This window comes from Takifugu rubripes, chromosome 9, assembly GCF_901000725.2.
Source record: "Takifugu rubripes chromosome 9, fTakRub1.2, whole genome shotgun sequence".
Lineage (NCBI taxonomy): Eukaryota > Metazoa > Chordata > Actinopteri > Tetraodontiformes > Tetraodontidae > Takifugu > Takifugu rubripes.
In genome coordinates, this window is record NC_042293.1 from 8717302 (window position 1) to 8734869 (window position 17568).

The 17568-nt window shown below is 45.7% G+C and overlaps 1 protein-coding gene across 2 annotated transcripts; it reads right to left on the reverse strand.

Moving 5' to 3' along the window:
- Positions 1-508: 508 nt before the first annotated feature.
- Positions 509-17556, reverse strand: osbpl5 (oxysterol binding protein-like 5). Of its 2 annotated transcripts, XM_003967392.3 has the most exons (23): positions 17337-17556; positions 12959-13020; positions 9451-9606; positions 9182-9255; positions 8126-8206; positions 7737-7838; positions 7320-7523; positions 6914-6998; positions 6657-6819; positions 5041-5251; positions 4761-4945; positions 4590-4671; positions 4389-4487; positions 4193-4289; positions 4018-4116; positions 3672-3769; positions 3495-3584; positions 3139-3275; positions 2818-2997; positions 2609-2732; positions 2416-2530; positions 2227-2329; positions 509-2096 (listed from the first exon to the last, which is right to left on the reverse strand). In XM_003967392.3, the coding sequence occupies exons 3-23, from the start codon at positions 9584-9586 to the stop codon at positions 1961-1963; spliced, it is 2601 nt and encodes an 866-aa protein (XP_003967441.1). In that variant the 5' UTR covers positions 9587-9606; positions 12959-13020; positions 17337-17556; the 3' UTR covers positions 509-1960. The 2 variants fall into 2 exon arrangements, with proteins under 2 accessions (XP_003967441.1, XP_011605567.1); XM_011607265.2 differs by lacking the exons at positions 12959-13020; positions 17337-17556 and adding an exon at positions 9693-10701.
- Between the last annotated feature and the right edge of the window lie 12 nt (positions 17557-17568).

Here is a 17568-nt window from a genome sequence, read left to right on the forward strand (position 1 = left end):
GACAGAAAACAAAGAGGCTGACTGTGATTCAGGGTGGAGAGTGAGAGAAATGTAGAATTAAGTGGCATTGGGAATTCCTGACATAACCTTCATCCTCATCTTCATGCTGTCCTTCTTTTGGAACACTGCAGGATGTAAAGTAACAACCGGCAGAGCGAAGTGAGTCTGCAGCAGCGTTACAATGATCCAATGACCCTGACAGGGGCTTAAATCTGTGTGTGTGGCAAAGATGTTGATCCATGTGGCGTCTACAGGGAGATTTTCACCTGCTCAGGTTCTCCTGTGAGCCTCGCACTGAGCTCCCTGCGGCATGTGCAGCGATGTCGCCAGCAGCACTGTGAGGAGCTGTGTTTGGGTTACTGAGAAACTAATTATTTACACCGTGCACATCACCAGCCGGGAGAATCCAGACACTTCGCCACGACAACACCGCCACCTAGTGGTCAACGTGCGTAACACGTTTTAAACCGGGTGATTTAAAAAAATAAAAAATTGTTTTAAGGCAGTGCAAGGTTAAAGTGTTTTACTGAAGTGCTACAGTACACAAACAGTTATGGATAAAAGCAAAATGTTTATGACAAAAAAAAGTGGCATGTAGACCTCACAACATGGCAGTCAAGTAGAAAATAGTAATGAAAAGAACAGAGAAGTTAAAACGTGAATAAAAGCATCAGTGTATCTGTCCTTGTGCTACTCGGGTCTCTCCCACTGGGTGCAACGTTGTTGCTCATGACAAAAACAACAGACAAAATCAAAGCAAGGTTTCGAAGCACATCGGAACCCAGCGTGCTCAGACGCACACACCCACATAACGAACCCTGAAGCCCCGGGAGAGTGATTGTCACCCCTGGCTCTCAATCCTCTAAATTTGATCTGGGGAAAACTTAATTGACCAATAAATACATTCTAAAATCTCTCTGTGAAACGAAGACCTCCGTACAAATATGTACAAACCAGAAAAACATCATTACTAAGTGTTTACATCTTAAAAGTCACTTGAACATCGTGTTGACTGAGACACACAGACAAAACCCTTGGAAGGTCCAAAGAATTCACCTGTTTCCCTCTGTGGTTTCCTTCATCTCCAGTTAGACGATGAAATTGATTGTACACTAGTGTCATGATCCAGACCAAAGCAGTGGTGCGCTAATGCTAGAACCTACTCTGCTTCAGTACGACAGGCACAAAAACATACTGTAAAAAAAAAAAAGACACGCCGGCTCTCTGCGCTGCCTCCGTCCCCTCATCCTTCCAAACATGTGTCGCTACAAACAATTTCTGCCTGTAAACAAGCAATTTTTGTCTTTACAGATCATAAATACTGTTTTGGTAAAGTCGTTTGAGCAAACAAAAGTATGAAATGCACTGTTGGAAGGTACTCCTGTCTTTTCTTCTTCTTTTTTTTGGCTTTAGCATTAAGGCCCAAAGATTCTTGAGTGGAAGGGGGAGTAGAAGTCCAAGCAGCGCTGTGTCTGTGCCCATAGGGCCGACTGAACTGTGGATGCTAACACACATACAGGCACGCTAACAGAGACGGTATTGCAGAGAAATATAAAAAGACACTAAGGAATGGGGAAACATCCTCCCTGTCATTTCATTTAACAAAATCATTCTTCATACATATCTTCTTTCTTTTTTTTACATTAATCTGATCCCAAACATTTTTTAAGCCACAATCATCTTCCATCCCTCATTTTCTGTCCAAAGTGCGTGGGTGCCGGTGCTGCTGTTTCAGTCTGGCTACACAAGGGGGTGCTGTTCCTCTCTGCAGATGACTGACAGGCGGTGGCTGTGTTTATTGCTAGAATATCGTGTTCCTACCCTCGTAGAGGAAACAAAGTTGGCAAAGTTTTCCTTTAAACACCAATTGGAGATCTTTGATGGTAGTCTGTGCTTTTTTGGAAGGAGATGCCTCTAGATCAGTGCTGGGGGAGAAACTGGGCCCTTCTAGCTGCTGGGCTCATGTGAAGATGTAGTTGAGGAGCAGCTGTGAGAGTAGCAAAACACAGAAGATGAGCCAGTGACGGCTCGTTAATGTCACGCCGTCTTCTGCCGCCCTCTGACGAGCCAGCTGTCGACTGAGAGCTGCCAGGTTCCTACAGAGATGAGGAAGAATAGGAGTTGTCAGACCTCTCTTATTTTATGATCTTATAATCAAGGGTGTGCAGACTGGCATTTGCATGTTATTACACAGACTCAACAAGAGTTTTAGGCTGTAAATTTCACCTCTGGATGTCCAGCTGTGTTTTCTTTATAGATGTGATGGAGGCTTCGATCTGCGCAATGTCCTTCACTTCTTTATTGCACCGTGAGCACTGCTTTATTAAACCTGCTCAGACAAATATGAGGCGTCATTTTATATCTATTTATTTTTTAAAGTGTGCCTGCGTGTGTTAGGGGGAGGGTTTGGGTCACCTTCATTATCCGAGGACTCGTTGGTGGGTTCTGGGGTTGTGCTGCTGCTCTCGGTGTTCTGGCTGCAGCTGGACGGCTGACTGCTGACCTTCCTGTGTTTTCCATTCATCTCAGCCTGCGAGGAGACAAAAGTGTCCCTAATTTAGATGAAAGTCCTGCATGTGGATGTTAAAATTCTGCTTAATTATCTGACCTTCTCTTGGCTGGCCCAGCTGAAGGAGAGGCTGCTGTGTTGTTTTTGGCTTTTTTCCTGCGTCTGGATGATTCCATCCTTCTCAAACTGGACGAGACAGTGCTCGGGGTCCCACGGCCGGAAGCTGGCAAACCAGACAACAGGCATGTTGACTATCCCTCATTTTGGTTAAAGCCAAGGAGTGGTTTCTAGTACAATAGGGTTCGTACTCAATGTGCCTGTAGGTCCAATCAGACGTGACAGGGTCCTGGTGGAAAAGATGTGGGGTCCAGGGTTTCTCTCCTCTCTCCTTGGCCTCTTTCCTTTGAGCCTCTTCCAGCACAAACTTCTCCTGGGTGGCCCTCAGCTGGTCCCGATCTTTGATAGCACTGGTCACATGCTGCCACAGTCTGTCAGATGAAGATTAAAAGATTTTGAAAAGTTAATCATAAAGTGTTTGAAGTTGGACTGAAAGAATTACAAAGAAACGATCATAGTTGTTTAGCCAGTAGATGTCAAGAATCAAAAAAGAGAGCAATCCTGTAGCTTACCTTTCAGATTCAAACTCTCCCTGCTGATCTATTTGGACCACTTGTCTCTTCAGGCGGCTTCTGCGAACATCTGGGGTTGGGTTCCACAATGTCTCCTGCTGCCCCGATTGCTTTTCATGCACAAACACTTCGCTGTCCTGCATAGAGAAGAAGAGCAGTGGAGTGTTAAACCTCATGAGACCTCCAAAAGAGGTCCAATATATAATGGCAGGCTCTCAGGCCAACAGTGAGAACAGAGAACTGGGAAGAGGAGTGGTTTCAGTCTGTAAACATTAGGGAACCACTCTGAACACTGAGAGCGAAGGAGGAAGCAGACGACAGCTTCAGTCCTGCACAAAAAGGAACAAAGTTCTCACCCAATGTCCATCAATGGTCGCCAAGAGCTCCTCCCCCATAAAAATCTTCCCACTGATCTGATTCACAGAGCAGGCTCCTCCGAGGAAAGGCTGCAGAGGATGAAGAGAGGGACACCGGTTACATCACATGTCAACCACTCAGCACTTACGTAACTATGAAACAAGCAAAAACAATACCTTCAGTTTAAACTCCAGCTCTAAGAAACATTTGGTTTTCTCACATTCTATAGTGACCTTCCCACCCAGCTCCAGGGTCATAGTGCCGTAGAGGATTCCTACAGGACAGACGGAACATTTCATCGATGGTACGTGGCATCAGTAGAAACTACCCCCGTCAAATAAGCCTGTATTATCATATTGCATTTAGGTAAGTCTGATCCAACCCCGCCTTGGACATAACATGGCTATTAGAGGTTGCTGCAGACGTTACACTGCAGAGGGTGTTACAGCTGACACACGGGTCACAAGTCCATCACGGGATGCACAAACCACACGCTCACACTGAGGAGAAGGCGTTGTTTACCTTTGCAGTGTGCGTAGGGCATCGTGATGACATATTCCTCATCCCTGTTCAGGAACAGCAGCCTGGCTTTGCCATCTAGAATCGCTGACAGTGAGTTTCCTGGAAAAGCAAAGATGGACGACTTGTAGATCATTTTGGGGAGGTTCGTGTAGAAGTTCAGCTGTGCGCTAATTACCGTAGAACTTGGACTTGGCCAAGATGCTCCCACTGATGGAGAACCCGTCTTTCCTATTGCAGACATGGAAGGCTGAGATGGGTGGATGATGAGAAACCTGACAGCGAAGAAGCATCGGAAGAGCAAAGAGAGGGAGAAGCTTGGGAATTATTCCTTTTACATTCTGGCTACTTTACACATGTGTGCAAAGGTTCACCTGTTCAGCTATGTAGAAAGTACAGCTGTCGGTCTGAGGATGGAGCCAGCAGCAGCGAAAGGTTTCCCCCAGGATGGGATTGTAAGGTTTCTTCAAACCCTGGAAAAATGCGACGTTAGAGTCATTATCCCTACATCAGGTTTGGGGCCACAGTGTTAACAGGAAGTCTCATGGTATTGCTGTAATACACATAATATTTACCTTGGGCTTCTTGTAGAAACCAGACAAATACCATCTTAAGACCTGCTTGATCCGACCATAGGCACTCTCTTCTTGCACAGCTCTGGGACAAAGTACACAACAGATGACTCAGAGGACATCTGAACAGGACAAAAATGACCTCAACCTGGACGGCGATGCAGAGATACTGACTGTGAGAGCAGATTGGCGTGGTAGTAGTAGTCAGACAGTTTGTCGAGGAAAGAGCGTGGCTCCAGGATGAAGGTAGGCAGCACCACTTTGGACAAGTCCATACCAGGCCGCAGCTGCTTCAGAAGGCCCCAGATCAGACCCTTGTTCTCCTCGGATACGGTCTCCACCTGAGAAGCCTCCCCAGCCTGAAGCAACACATTAAATTGTGCATTTCAAAACCAGAACGACACATTTAACAACAATCACATAACCCTGATGCGGTATGAATGTAGGCCCTCACCTCCGCCATCTCCTCAGTGCCCTGTTCTACATACGGCGTGGCCTGAGGCCCGGGAGACTCGTCTGTTTGGTCCACATCGCTTTCCTCTGTCAGCCTTCCACCGTTTTCGTTGGCCGTGGTGTCCCATTCATCGTGAGCCTCACGCTCAGATCTGTCTGAAAAGCCGTCTTGCTCCATGTGATGATTGCCCAGTAGCAGAGAGTCATTTAATCTAAAATGAACAGATGCGACGTGATGAGCCCGGTCAGAACTGTGTGATTAAGTGTGTGATCATCACGGACTAATGAGGGGCTGTTGCGGCAGTTTAACAGCTAAGAAATATGGTTATGTATGTTTAAAACAAGCAATATTGTTTATGCAGGTGGTCTTTTAAATTATACATGTGTAAAGTTTGGCTAGTATCCTCCACAGCTGACACGAATGAGCCCATTGTATTCAAATGAACTGCAGGGTTTGGCTGTCTTCAGTCATCTGACACCATTATTCTCCACCACCTTTTCACCTCCAGTCTGACTGGCTGCGGAGCAAATGTGCTGACCTATGTGTTTTCCAAGTGTCAACAGCACACACAAACACAAAAAGAAGACAGAGCAAGGACTTGATACCACATCTCATCATTCACGCAGTCTCAGGAAGGTGTAACTCAACTACTGTGGGCCATATGTTCTAAAAACCACATTCACAAACAATAAATAGAAAGAAATCACTTCACAGATCCAAAATCAGAAGAAGTTTAACTCAATTCTCAAAACACCTGAAGGCACCGACCAGAAAAATCACATTCCTGCAGTGTTCCGGTGACTCACTGACAGTGTTATTACTTATCAACCAAAACTCAGAGGCTTTTCTTACCTCAGCATACAGAAAAACGCTTCGTCGGTGAACAGCACCAGTGTCCTTAGCTCCTCTGTGCTTTTAATCCTCTGATTTCTTTGTGTGTGTGTGTGTGTGTGTGTGTGTGTGTCAGTGTGTTGGTTGGTGTACCGCTTGACGTCTCTTTCTGAAAGGTTTATGTTTCACATACTATTCCAGTTTCCTGCTTCTCTTTTAGTCATGTGACAGCACAGAGGGTTGTAATTGGCCAGGAGAGGAGCAGGGCACAAGTGAGATGGGTGGGGCGTAACGCTTGTCTGATGCAGGACGTAACAGAAAAGAAAGCACTTGGGAGCTCACACTTGCGCCAGGCAGATCATTTCCCCACATATTGTGACACTTATAGTATAGTATATAGCTTTACCTGTTTAGGCAGTAGTAATCCAGGTTTATATAACATAGTAAGTTGCTCTGTGATCAAAGACAAGGGGCTTTAGTCACAGAGTAATGGCCACATAGTTCTGAACACAGCACCCTCACAATGTCCTCACAATGTTTAAATTGTTAAAAGGGAAATAAAAGTGAAAAAATTCCTCTACTTCAAAATATGCAACCTGTTCCTGGAATCACTTCTGTTTGACTAATTCCACTTCCACCTTTTGACTGCTGTGAATGTTATATAATGAAAAACAGCAGAATACTGTTAAAATCCAACATTGTCACAATGTCAGACTTCAGCACACTTGCAATATGGGATCGTTCAGATGTAGACAGGTTACAGTGTGAGCACATGCATCACTTACTGTAATGGCTCCATGTCGCCGAGTGTAGTCGACTGCAGCAGGTGGAGAATATGGGAAGACTCTGAAGACATGCTGATATCTGCTTCTCTCCCAGTTTTGGCCGTCAGCTTGTAGAGACTAGAGCAGCTGAGAGCTAGCTCCAAGGCATCCATCCAGCATCGGCCTGGAAAGAGGGAGGCAAATGTTTCAGATGAGTAAAGTGTTGCTTCAACTGCTTCCTCTATAGTATATGTTAATGACGGCACATTAAACTTTACCATCAGACTCAGACGCTGCCCGAAAGATTAGATAGTTGCTGGGTAAAGGCTGGGTGATGGAGCCAACATTCTCTCCTTTGGGTCCCTGAGCATATGGATGGGAGAGTGAGCTGTGCCAATTTAGTCATATTGTATCATCTGAAAAAATGGCCCTCACTGGGAGCAGGAGCACAGTAGAACCATTGATAGAGAATTATGATCAAGAGATTTAGAACTAAGGTTAAAAAAAGATTAATGAACTTGAAAATATAAAGAAAATTGAAATGATAATTGCGTATTTATATTGCTCTATTATCGCCGCCAGGGGGCACTTATGTGCACTATTCAAAAGGGTTCATTCGGGTCTTCAATTAACTGGCTTTACTGGGCGTTTAATAATCACAGTACTCGTGCAAATATATCAGACCTTGACAGCCCAGATAGATTTGTCCAGTGGGTGGTAGAGCTTAAAACAGAAGCCGTCCTTCTTAGAGGGTCTCTCAATCAGCTTGCAGGCATTAAGTAAGATGGTGCCAACCCAGTGGTCTGATTTGGGAGTCTTATAGATGAGAAGCACTCCTGGCTTCAGGGCACACCACAGCTTAGTCCAACTCTTTAAAGAGCTACGGATCTAAAAAAAAAAAAAAAAAGAGGGGGGAGGAAAATGTGTCAGAATAAGCAGAAAGGACAAAGTTCAGAATAGTAAGTACAATTAAGGTCATTTTACAAGTACAATTGCGGCCATTTTATGACAATTTTACAAACGACAGTTGATGATTACATCATGAAGATTTTGTGACTCAAAAGCCTCCTGTGTGTGCGTGCGTGCGTGTGTGTGTGACACCTTCAGCCAGTTGGACATGATGACAACACTGGGGTCCTTAAGAGCACTGAACAGTTCTTTTGCTGCCCGTTTCTTTTCCTGCCTGTAATTCTGCTTCTGGAGCTGATGAATAAAAACAAAAGGAACACAGGAGTGACTCAGTCGCGTGTCTGTTGATCAACTACCAACACTAGGTGGAAACAAAATCAAACAAAATCTACTAATACTAATACAGTATTCTAATAATCATTTAGAACGTGGAGGAGGATCTTCGTAAATTACTATCTCAGTATTGCAGCTTGTTTAATTAGCCCCACTGGACTTAGACAGTGAGAATAAGGAGCTAACTTACATGAATGGATGAAAGAAAAACATTTTCATGGTGCTCTCGTGCAGGACGGTTCGAGTACCTTGAGTGACTCCTTGCGAGCCAGCTTCTCTGTGGGGGAGGGGCAGTCCTTCTCAACACCATTAAACATCCTGGTCTCAGACTGGAGGAGGGAGGGAAGACAACAAGGTCATCAGTGTTGATGAAGAATGTTTTAAAATAAACCCCTTGCTCCCAACGCCTTCCAGTACCCCCCCCACCCCCTTCCAGCTCCCAGATGGGATATAAAGTATAATCTCTCCAGCTGTTCTACCATGTAATCCCTTCCTGGGTCTACTGGGGCTCTTCCCAGTTGAGCATGCAAGCCCTGAAGAGTGCCAAAGGGGGCATCCAGGAGGACAGAGAACTAAAATTACATCTATTAAAAGTCGGCGACAACTGAAAAGACAAAAGAGTTCTTTAAGCGTTTCACACAGACTGTGGGAAAATACATCAACGATTCTCTCTGCTCAGCAGTCTGCAGTGGTTTTGCTTCCCTCTGACAGCGCGTTGTTTTTCCAAGCACATGAATGACAGTCAGACACAAGACGTTTCCTAATCAGCAGCTGGGACGGGGACATCACGGCGGACACAGCAGAGCTAACACGGAGGAGCGGCAGTTGTGACGAGACGAGATGACATCAGTCCTATTAACGTGAACTGGGCTTTGAATTAATGCTGCAGGACCAGAGTTTCAGTGTTGCTGTTGTCTACTGGCCCAATTTCAATTCTTGTTTATTTCTTCACTATCTTGGTTCCAAATATGTAAATAAGGCCTGCTTTAAAAAAAAACAAAAAACACACAACACACAATTAGCCTTTATGAGAGAGGCAGCAGTGGAACAATAATGGTCTGAGCTGCTAAATAAAAGGCTTGTGGAGCAAAGAAACAGTTCCCACCATGGCCACGATCTATCACACTCTGCTGCTCAGTGAGTTAGTGGACTTTTATGGGTTCAGACAGTGGCTCAAAAGAGAAAAATCACATCACTGTAAAACGTTTCATGAAAGTAACGTTTGAAACAACCTTTAACTCAACAAACGGAGTCAGTCAGACTGAGCTGCTGAGGAGTTGCCCAATCAGGAACAGTTTTCTTACCTTACTGCCTGGTGACTGGGCAGGACTGAGTTCATGACTCAGCATGGAGAGACTGTTCCTGTCTGTTTCACTGCCTGGTGGGAACCCACAACACAAAGTTACAAACAAATGAAGCCGATGAATCAACCTGCTAACAGACAAGAGAAGCGAGACGGCTCAGAGGCGGCTGGTGAGCAGCAGCAGAGGAGCTGGGCGGCAGGACCCCTTCCCCCCAAACAGGCAGCTAAATCTCACATTCACAACTTTTTTTTGTCTTTGTCAACTCTCACCTGGGCTGAGGTTGCAGAGGTCGTTGTCTCCACCATAAGACAGGTTCCGGGTTAAGGTGGGAGGGTCGATCTTGGGAGGAGAGGTGGCGTTGGGACAGAGAGAGAACCTCCGATGGAACAAGTTCTCCTCCTTCATTCTGACAACCTGCTCGTCCTCTGCAGGGAGAAACGTATCAATTGAAGCGGCTTTAGAAACAGGAGGAAACAGGAAAAAGATATTTAGACAGATCAGGAGATTTAACCTCAAATGGACATTAAATTGGATGAACACGTGCATAGAAGTTCTACACCGCCCTACAACTCTTCCTCTCTCTCTGATCCCACTCGGCTGCACTGTATCGACGGCTGGATGAATCGATTGATCGCCACCAAAGGTTTGTTTCCAGAGAGATGCTGATCCCGGTTCTAATGAGCGGGGGCCGAAAGGGACACGTCAGCCTCCATGAGCCTGTGAAAATTCATTCACAGACTGATTCATCTCCCACATAAGTCAACAGCCTTCCTTTCTCCTGAAACCTCTATGAAAGGAGAGACATGACAACAACCAGGTAAATGTGCTCCTCTCTAAAGAAGCTGCTCTGATTGTCCCAGAAGGGCCGCTCTATTATTAGTGTTTGGTGGCTGCTGTGCACACATGCACAGGTGTGGCTCAGCAGAACCCAGCGAGCAATGCAAGCTGCATGGACGCAACATACAGTATAGTTCACAACAGGCTGCCAAACTGGACAGTCACCGTCTCCCAGGCAGAGTTAATCCTTCTTACGGGCCCTGAGGCAGCCTAAGATGTGAGCAGGCAGACACGAAGGCTGCCCTGTGCTCAGAAAAAACCTAGTTAACCCCCGGTGTGTTTGTGTGAATGAGGGTGTGACCTTTGACCTTTGAATGCGTTCCGTTGTTTTCTTTTAATGCCAGTTTGTGTATTTTTAGTGGGGGATTACACTTAATCTAATGAGATTCTTCCAAAATGATTACGTGAAATCCCATTCAAATAATCTGAGTGCCTGTATGAAACATTCAAATACGAAATTAAACGGCACCAGCCTCCAATAAACAACACAACAGAATGTTTGTAGAAGTGGGAATAGCAAGAAAAAAATGATCACAAAAGGAGGATGTCTGTGTAGATTCTCAATCATCCAGGTCATAGTTACGGTATCCAAGGTAGTTCAAAAGAGAAGAAAAACAGTCCAGCTGACACAAAACTGCCTTGGACAAAAGGAGGAATTAAAAGACTTTCTCACACCCTAAACAGTCATTCCAGTCTTTCACCATTATGCTACCATGCGCTGTGGAATGGTGCAAAATCTCAAAACTCAAAGCATAAATGTTGCCAGTCTGGACCAACATTAGCTTCTACCACCACAGTTATGCAGCCAGGATGCAGCCAATATTTACCCGGTGATATTGACATCTCGTGTGAACGATAACAGTAAGTTAGCAGCAGCCAGTAGCACACACTCGCATCAAACATTAACCGTGTACTGTGAAATCACACCTTACTAACCACAACAAAACAGGTGACCCACAGTTACCTCAAATGGAACGGGCTAGTTCTTGTTAGCAACTATTAGCCCAACCTCTGTTTTCCCTCTGACAGGGAAGCAGGTGGACTGGAACATAGACATGCTGCAACATGAAAACTGTTAGCATGCTCGGCTGGTTTAACTAGCATCATTCTGAAACTCTCAAGACATGAAAGTAAAGGTGCAGATTTAACCGTTGACAATATTCCTCACGACACTGACAGCAGGAACAGGTTTGAATGCGACGTGGCCATTAAAAATCAAGGTTCATAAGCATGCGGGAACCTCGGCGGTAGACGGCCAGAGTGCATGTGTTTGCACACTTTCTGCAACATGTGCTTGTGTGAGATCCCTGAAACACTGACAGCGTACATCGAGCCAGCTGTTGCTAATGCGAGGGCAGAGATTAAACTCAGACACCCTCTCTGTGCTTTCATCACACCATATGCCCCCCTTTAAGCTGCCGCATCTCCATTAACCCTCCGTCTCTGTGACAACAGGAGCGATGGACGGCCGTGTGACCTACATCTGGACCAATGGGAGGTATAGCAGCGCGGCACGAGCCCCGACAGCAGCACTGTGAGGGGTTAAATGCGAAGGGTGGGGACCAACAAACATGCACGGCTGGGTTGATGCAGTGTGAGAACATGTGTGGTTATTTACCACAACAGATCAGCACACGTGACATATTAGTAAGTCTTAAGGGAGATTCACCTTCATCAATTTGTTCATTTATTCACTTTCCTCTTTCAGGTCCGACTGTGGCAGGGAAGCACAGAGATGTTCCCACTAAAGAAAACAGGCTCCTTCCCTCCTCTTTGTCCCGCTTTGGCCATTTATAATTTAACTCGGATGTTATTTCTGGAAAAGCTCTTTAGGTGGAGTGTGTCAAACTCACAATTTAGAATAACCCAGACAACACGGAGGTGAAGAATCACCTGCTGGGGGTATTTAAATTCTAAGCATTTTAACCTTTGAGCAAAATAAATTTAAAAAGGAATAATTCTTTTTATAATTATTATAGTGCCTAATATTAGTAAAATCATACACAGCGATTATTAAAGGGGAGTAACCCTACATCCTACTGCTGCTTTACACATGAGCTCTGGCTGTGTTTGTGTTGAACAAATGCTGAGTATTGATCCAGTAAACAGTTCAAACCTGTTATTTTAGCACCAGGAGAGACAGTTGGAGCCTAATAGAGTGGAGCAGCAGGAGAGTTTTCCATTGAGGAGAAAGAAGAATGCTCATCCTCATTTCAAGTGTGACGAGACCAGATCGCGCAAAAACTCAAGTGGCCCTAAGAAAAGCTGTAACAACTCTAATAATAAGGGGACACAAAGAGAACTGGGTCTGATGCAAGTCTGGAGCTACACACTGAGCTAATTTTGAGTCACTGGGTGGGCGGATGTGTGGTTTAGTCGAGCTATTCCGGGTCTTGCGTGGGCTGAAGTTATATTTTAAGGAAATTACAGTTTTTCAATGACTCTTTTTACAGAAACTTTCCTTTCACATAAACCCTTGTGCCCCAATTACTAAAATAAAAAACAGCTGCAAAGATCCATTACTACCAAAAGCTAAAACAGAAGGCTGCGACCACAATCTCCACCCTTCCCGCAAAGCAAGCTGCCCCCCCAGAGCCATAAACAGCCATAGCAAATGTACATCAGAGGTCTGAACTTGTCCTGGGTGTTTGTGCGCCTACAACACCAGGTTTGATGTATTTAAAACATCACAGGATCAGATGATGCTACTGTTTTAGCCCAGCTATTAAAGAAATCATTAGCTCAACCTTAGGACAGGTTTTATTTTTGGTGAAATGAACAATAACTCTCCTTATCAAAGCCTTATCTTTAGCACTCAGGCTGCAGTCAAGTAGCACGGGAAAGGGGGTGGGGTATTTTCCCTCCAGCTGAGGGCAAACCAACCGCACCAGGGCAAACTCATTGGAGTAAAGAAAGGCTCCGGAGAGTGTTGTAGCTCACCTTTCACCTCAGCTCCAGGAGACACCGCATCCAGATTCTCCAGTTTGAACAGCCTGTCTCACCTGCAGAAGAGCAGATGTTAAAGGAGTTTAAGTGTCAAGAAGCTTAAACTCAATGCAAGTCAAACCAAACCGAACATAAAATGAAATCGGAATGTCAGAATTCTGCCAGTAAGTTCGACAGGAACACAAAAATACGGCCGCACCTCAAACCAGACTCAGCCTTCAATAACGGTCTGAGCTGCTAGATCCAGTAATCTAGCTTCTGATCAAAAACGGCAATGGCGACGCCAAAGTTATAGTGGAGTGGAGATTTCCTGCAGGCAACGCAAGGCCGAGCAGCATCGGTGTGTCAAATTAGATAAAAAGCAGCGCTGCAGATCTACCTGCGTTTGTTTTACGTATTCAGCATAACTGCCTGATAGAAGATGTCACGAGTCACAACTGCAGATGGAGAAAGATGGAAAATGACCCCAGTGTTGCTTTTGTTCTTCATACAACAAGCCTGCATGTCTAAATACAGCTCAAGTCCCCTCGAAAATATGTTTTAATGAAAGATTTGGGTCTTTTATTGGGTTAAAGTGACCCAAACTGCATTATTATAATATATATAATATATAAATTATATTCAAAATGAATTTGACCCTATGTTTTGTGTCTTTTAATCCCGCAGACCAGGGGAAAACTATATTTTTTGCAGATATTGACAACACCAGGGAGTTGTGAGCATAAAATGACACCTTAAAAACATCCCTTTCCACATGATCTTTTACACGAATGCAACACCGATGACATGCCAACATCAGGGAAGTGTTTTATCTGACTTGTTTACAGTGAGCAAATAATATCTAAAGACTTAAATCAACATTGTTAAGTCAGCATCGAGGTTATGGACAGCAAAAACAGTGAGGTGGATTATTTACATAAGCAACACCTCTATACAATAAGCCAGAGGAGTGCGAGGTGGATATTGATTGCAGAGGCGCTGGTAGTGGAGAGAAATTTTCGGCCATCAACGCCTCTGTAAAAAGAAAACTCTATAAATACACAAACCATCCACCAAGGAGCCCTGGAACCAGTCAGGAGGTCAGGAGGTCGAACCCAGAGCTAAATTTGTTGTAACATCTGAGATATTTTAAAGGAAGTTTCAGTTCAGACTGAAAATCTGAACAGAGCACATGTGTTTGACATTTCTAATGTACCTGGTTACCAAAACACATCAATGAATGAGACGCAGGCGGACATCTTATGAAGGAAAAACAACTGTTTGACTGGCTGAATGGCTGAGGACATCAGCTAGAACAGGCCCGCTAGACTCCCCAGGGCGGCAGAAATGTGGCACCGATACACCCAAAGCACAATATCCTGGAAATGTCTCGATGTTTCCAGTGCTGAAACGGAGCGATTGTGGCGGTTATATTACTGACTCCACCCTGGCAAATACACCGATTACCTCCACAACATCAGCCTGATTAAATAAACAAATGCTGCAACTCTATTAATCGTTTTTAATAAAAAGGGTTTTTTTTTGGTTCCATTTATAAAAACAGTGCCGTGTTTGTCACGTTTTTAATTCAACTGTCCTTTTCAGTGTGTCTCAAATGGTTGTTTTTATATTTTATATTATTATTTCTTTATGAGGTTACGTTTATGATGGTCCGCTCTCTCCGATTCCTCCTCTGATCTGTTCCGATCCACGGAGCACAAGGCCAGTCCAGTCACCAGTTGACAATACGAGTGATCTCGTGTCCTCCCGGTCACGCCAGCCGCAGCTCCCGCTGCAAGTTTATACGCTAATTTCTGACTGTTCCTCGAACCTTCCCCCCACCCCCACCCCTTCTTTCCACAAAACAGAACCTAGCTTTTTTTGTACAGTTAATAAAGGATTTTATCAGGAATGGAGGAGATGAGACGGTTAACTGGGGACGTTCTGGGGGAGGCGGGGCGCCTCCCTATAGGGCGAGCGAGAGAGAGCGAGCGAAGAGAATCCGCATTAAGGTTATCTTGAGACAGATATTCTGTGAAGCTCTGGTTCCAAGCCTGCAGATCAGATCTGGACTCCCTTTTATTGAAAACAGACATTCTGCTTCCTTCCATCCATCTGCTTCTTCCTGATCAGGGCCGGGGGAGGAGGGGGTGGGATGCCCGCAGCCTTTTCGCAGCGTTCAACAAGCAACGGGCATGAATTCTCTCTTACACACACACATTCACACACACAGCGTCTCCAATTAGGTTAACGCTTGTGTCTTTGACCCGACCCAGAACTCAAACCCAGGGGCTTGTGCCCTGAGGTTACTGGTTCTGACCCGTGCGCGACCCTGCCACCTGTTCCGGCCAACATTTATGTTGTTGATGCCATTTTGAGGGCGTAGTTCGGCACACACGGGGGGGGTGGGGGCTGGCATCACGGCTGACGTACACTTGCACTGCATTATTTCCGTGCACAGGTGAAAAAAAGAAGAAAAAACAACCAATTTATGTTGCAAATAAAGCCCAAACAGAAAGACCCAATTAGTCATTTAAAACAGTCCAAACTTTTACTTCCTGACTCAAGCTCAAGCACAGAGGGGCAAAGGTGGCCTAAAATAGCGGCCTACAGCTGACGGCGAACCAGTGATTTTACAATTACAGAGCGGAGAGCCTTGAGAGGCCCCGGCCACCGTGGCGCCCTGGGTAACTTCCCTCCAGCGTGCTGGAAGTGAGGATTCCTCGCAGCACGGCAGGGAAGCTGGGACATCTGTTGCTTTTCTTCCTGCTAGAACAACACCACGAACCACCCACAGAATCTGCTCGGCACATTCCCACCATCCTCATCTCGTTCAAAACAACCCGCTCCCCGTCTGTCGGTCACAGGGAAGCTCGGCCCGGGGTTCCGGTTGATAGGCTTAGGCTCCAACACCATTAACCGACGCCGCCCGATTAGTGCAAAGGTAGACGGTCACACAAAGGCCTCAGTGAAGCCAGAAATAAAAATAGGCCTTTCTCCACTGGCGGCACCCCGCGAATGAGCCTTCAACGCACACGTGCCCATTAAGGACACTTCACACAGGCCCGCATCCATCACAGAATGAATTCTCGACTCATGTCTGTCCGGCAGAGACACAGAAATCTTGGATTTTATACCTCCATAACTCCAAAACAGGACAGAAAAGCAAATATAGGCATTTTAGAGCTTCAGAAAGAAATTTGAATAGAATTTTCTTTTTAAAAAGCCACAAATTTTGGTTTTCTGTTGTGACTATAGTGCAGTTCTTTCCCAACATGACCTGCCATGTGGCTTCAGGCACTCTGGTAATTATTTCCTCTGTCCCTCTTGCCCTGATTTAACTCTTTTTTCCCCCCCTCCTGCTATGTCGAGCAACACAATGTTGCATTATCATGGGTAGTAAACATCTCAGGGAGAAATAAAATGCATCAGGTGACCGTTGCACACAAGTTTGACCTAGATATGTGTGTGTGTGTGTGTGTGAGTGTGTGTGGCTATAGAGGGCAGCTAGAAACGAAGTCTTCACTGCTTCCTGGTAACCAAAGCCCTGTAGACATTCATTTTAATGAATAAAAAAGACATTTTGATTGTCATCTTGTGCATGTAATATTACAGTGCACTATGAGCACAATAATGGAAGGCTATTAATGTTCCCTGCATAAAAAAAGAACACAATGAGAGGTTGCATCTTTGCTTATTATTATTTATGTGGCGCAGGGCTCTGCTGCGTCGTGTTCACAACACTTTCCAATGGCAACATGTCGCGATTGAGTAACTGACAGTCTGAAAGTATCACAAAAAACCGGAAATCTGTTACAGCTTGGATGACTGTTGGTAAATACAAATACATATGCGACAGCCTCCGATTTACAAATGCATTAGGACACCCAAGACTCGCACATCAATGAACGTGTAAGGGGGGTTATAAAAACAGCTACTAAGGTGCCTTTGCTCGCCTGTCACCACCGCCCTAGACGCGGGCTTGGCTCATGGTTGCCATGCAAACAAGTGACAGCCACATGGGGAATGGTCTGCTAACATGTTCGGGGCGGGGGGGTGGGGGTTGCTTTACGCAGCTAGCATGGAAGGTTAGCCACGACCCAGCCATCCGACACCACAGACACGGATCCCGGGGACGTCAATGCCGCCGTCGCCGGGCACATTCGCCCAAATACCGCCACGTTGTGATGCTCAGCGGGCACGTCCGACGCCCAGAAAAGGAGAAAATGTCGTCCTTTCTGTTTACATGATCGCCACGGCTACCGGACGTTCGCTAGCTAGCCCAAGTTAGCATGTAAAACACACGTTAGTTGGGGAAAGAGGACAGAGGCTAAACGAGCAAGTTATCCTCGCTGGCTGCGTAGTAACAGCGGTTTAATGGGACCGAACTCACCGTGCGTCTGCGTGCGAGGCGCTCATACAGCTGTTCCAGAGCCTGCTGGCCGGTCCAGCGTCATCCCGAGGGGCTGAGTGAGACAGCTGGGGCGTGGGGGGGCACCGAACAGAGTGAGGCAGGCGGTGGGAGTCGGCTGGAGAAGTTGCTCCGCTTCAACATGGAGAGTATGGAGAGGACTGGATCCTCCTGCAGAGCTTCATCTGGATGATGGCTGCCGCCGGGGGTCTAG

Coding starts and splice junctions, on each gene's coding strand:
- osbpl5 (XM_003967392.3), bottom strand. CDS start 9,586: ATGAAGGAGGAGAACTTGTTCCATCGGAGGTTCTCTCTCTGTCCCAAC. Junction 8,207..9,181: donor CCCAGTCACCAGGCAGTAAG/GTAAGAAAACTG, acceptor TCCCTCCTCCAG/TCTGAGACCAGGATGTTTAA. Junction 4,946..5,040: donor GCACTGAGGAGATGGCGGAG/GTGAGGGCCTAC, acceptor GTGTTGCTTCAG/GCTGGGGAGGCTTCTCAGGT.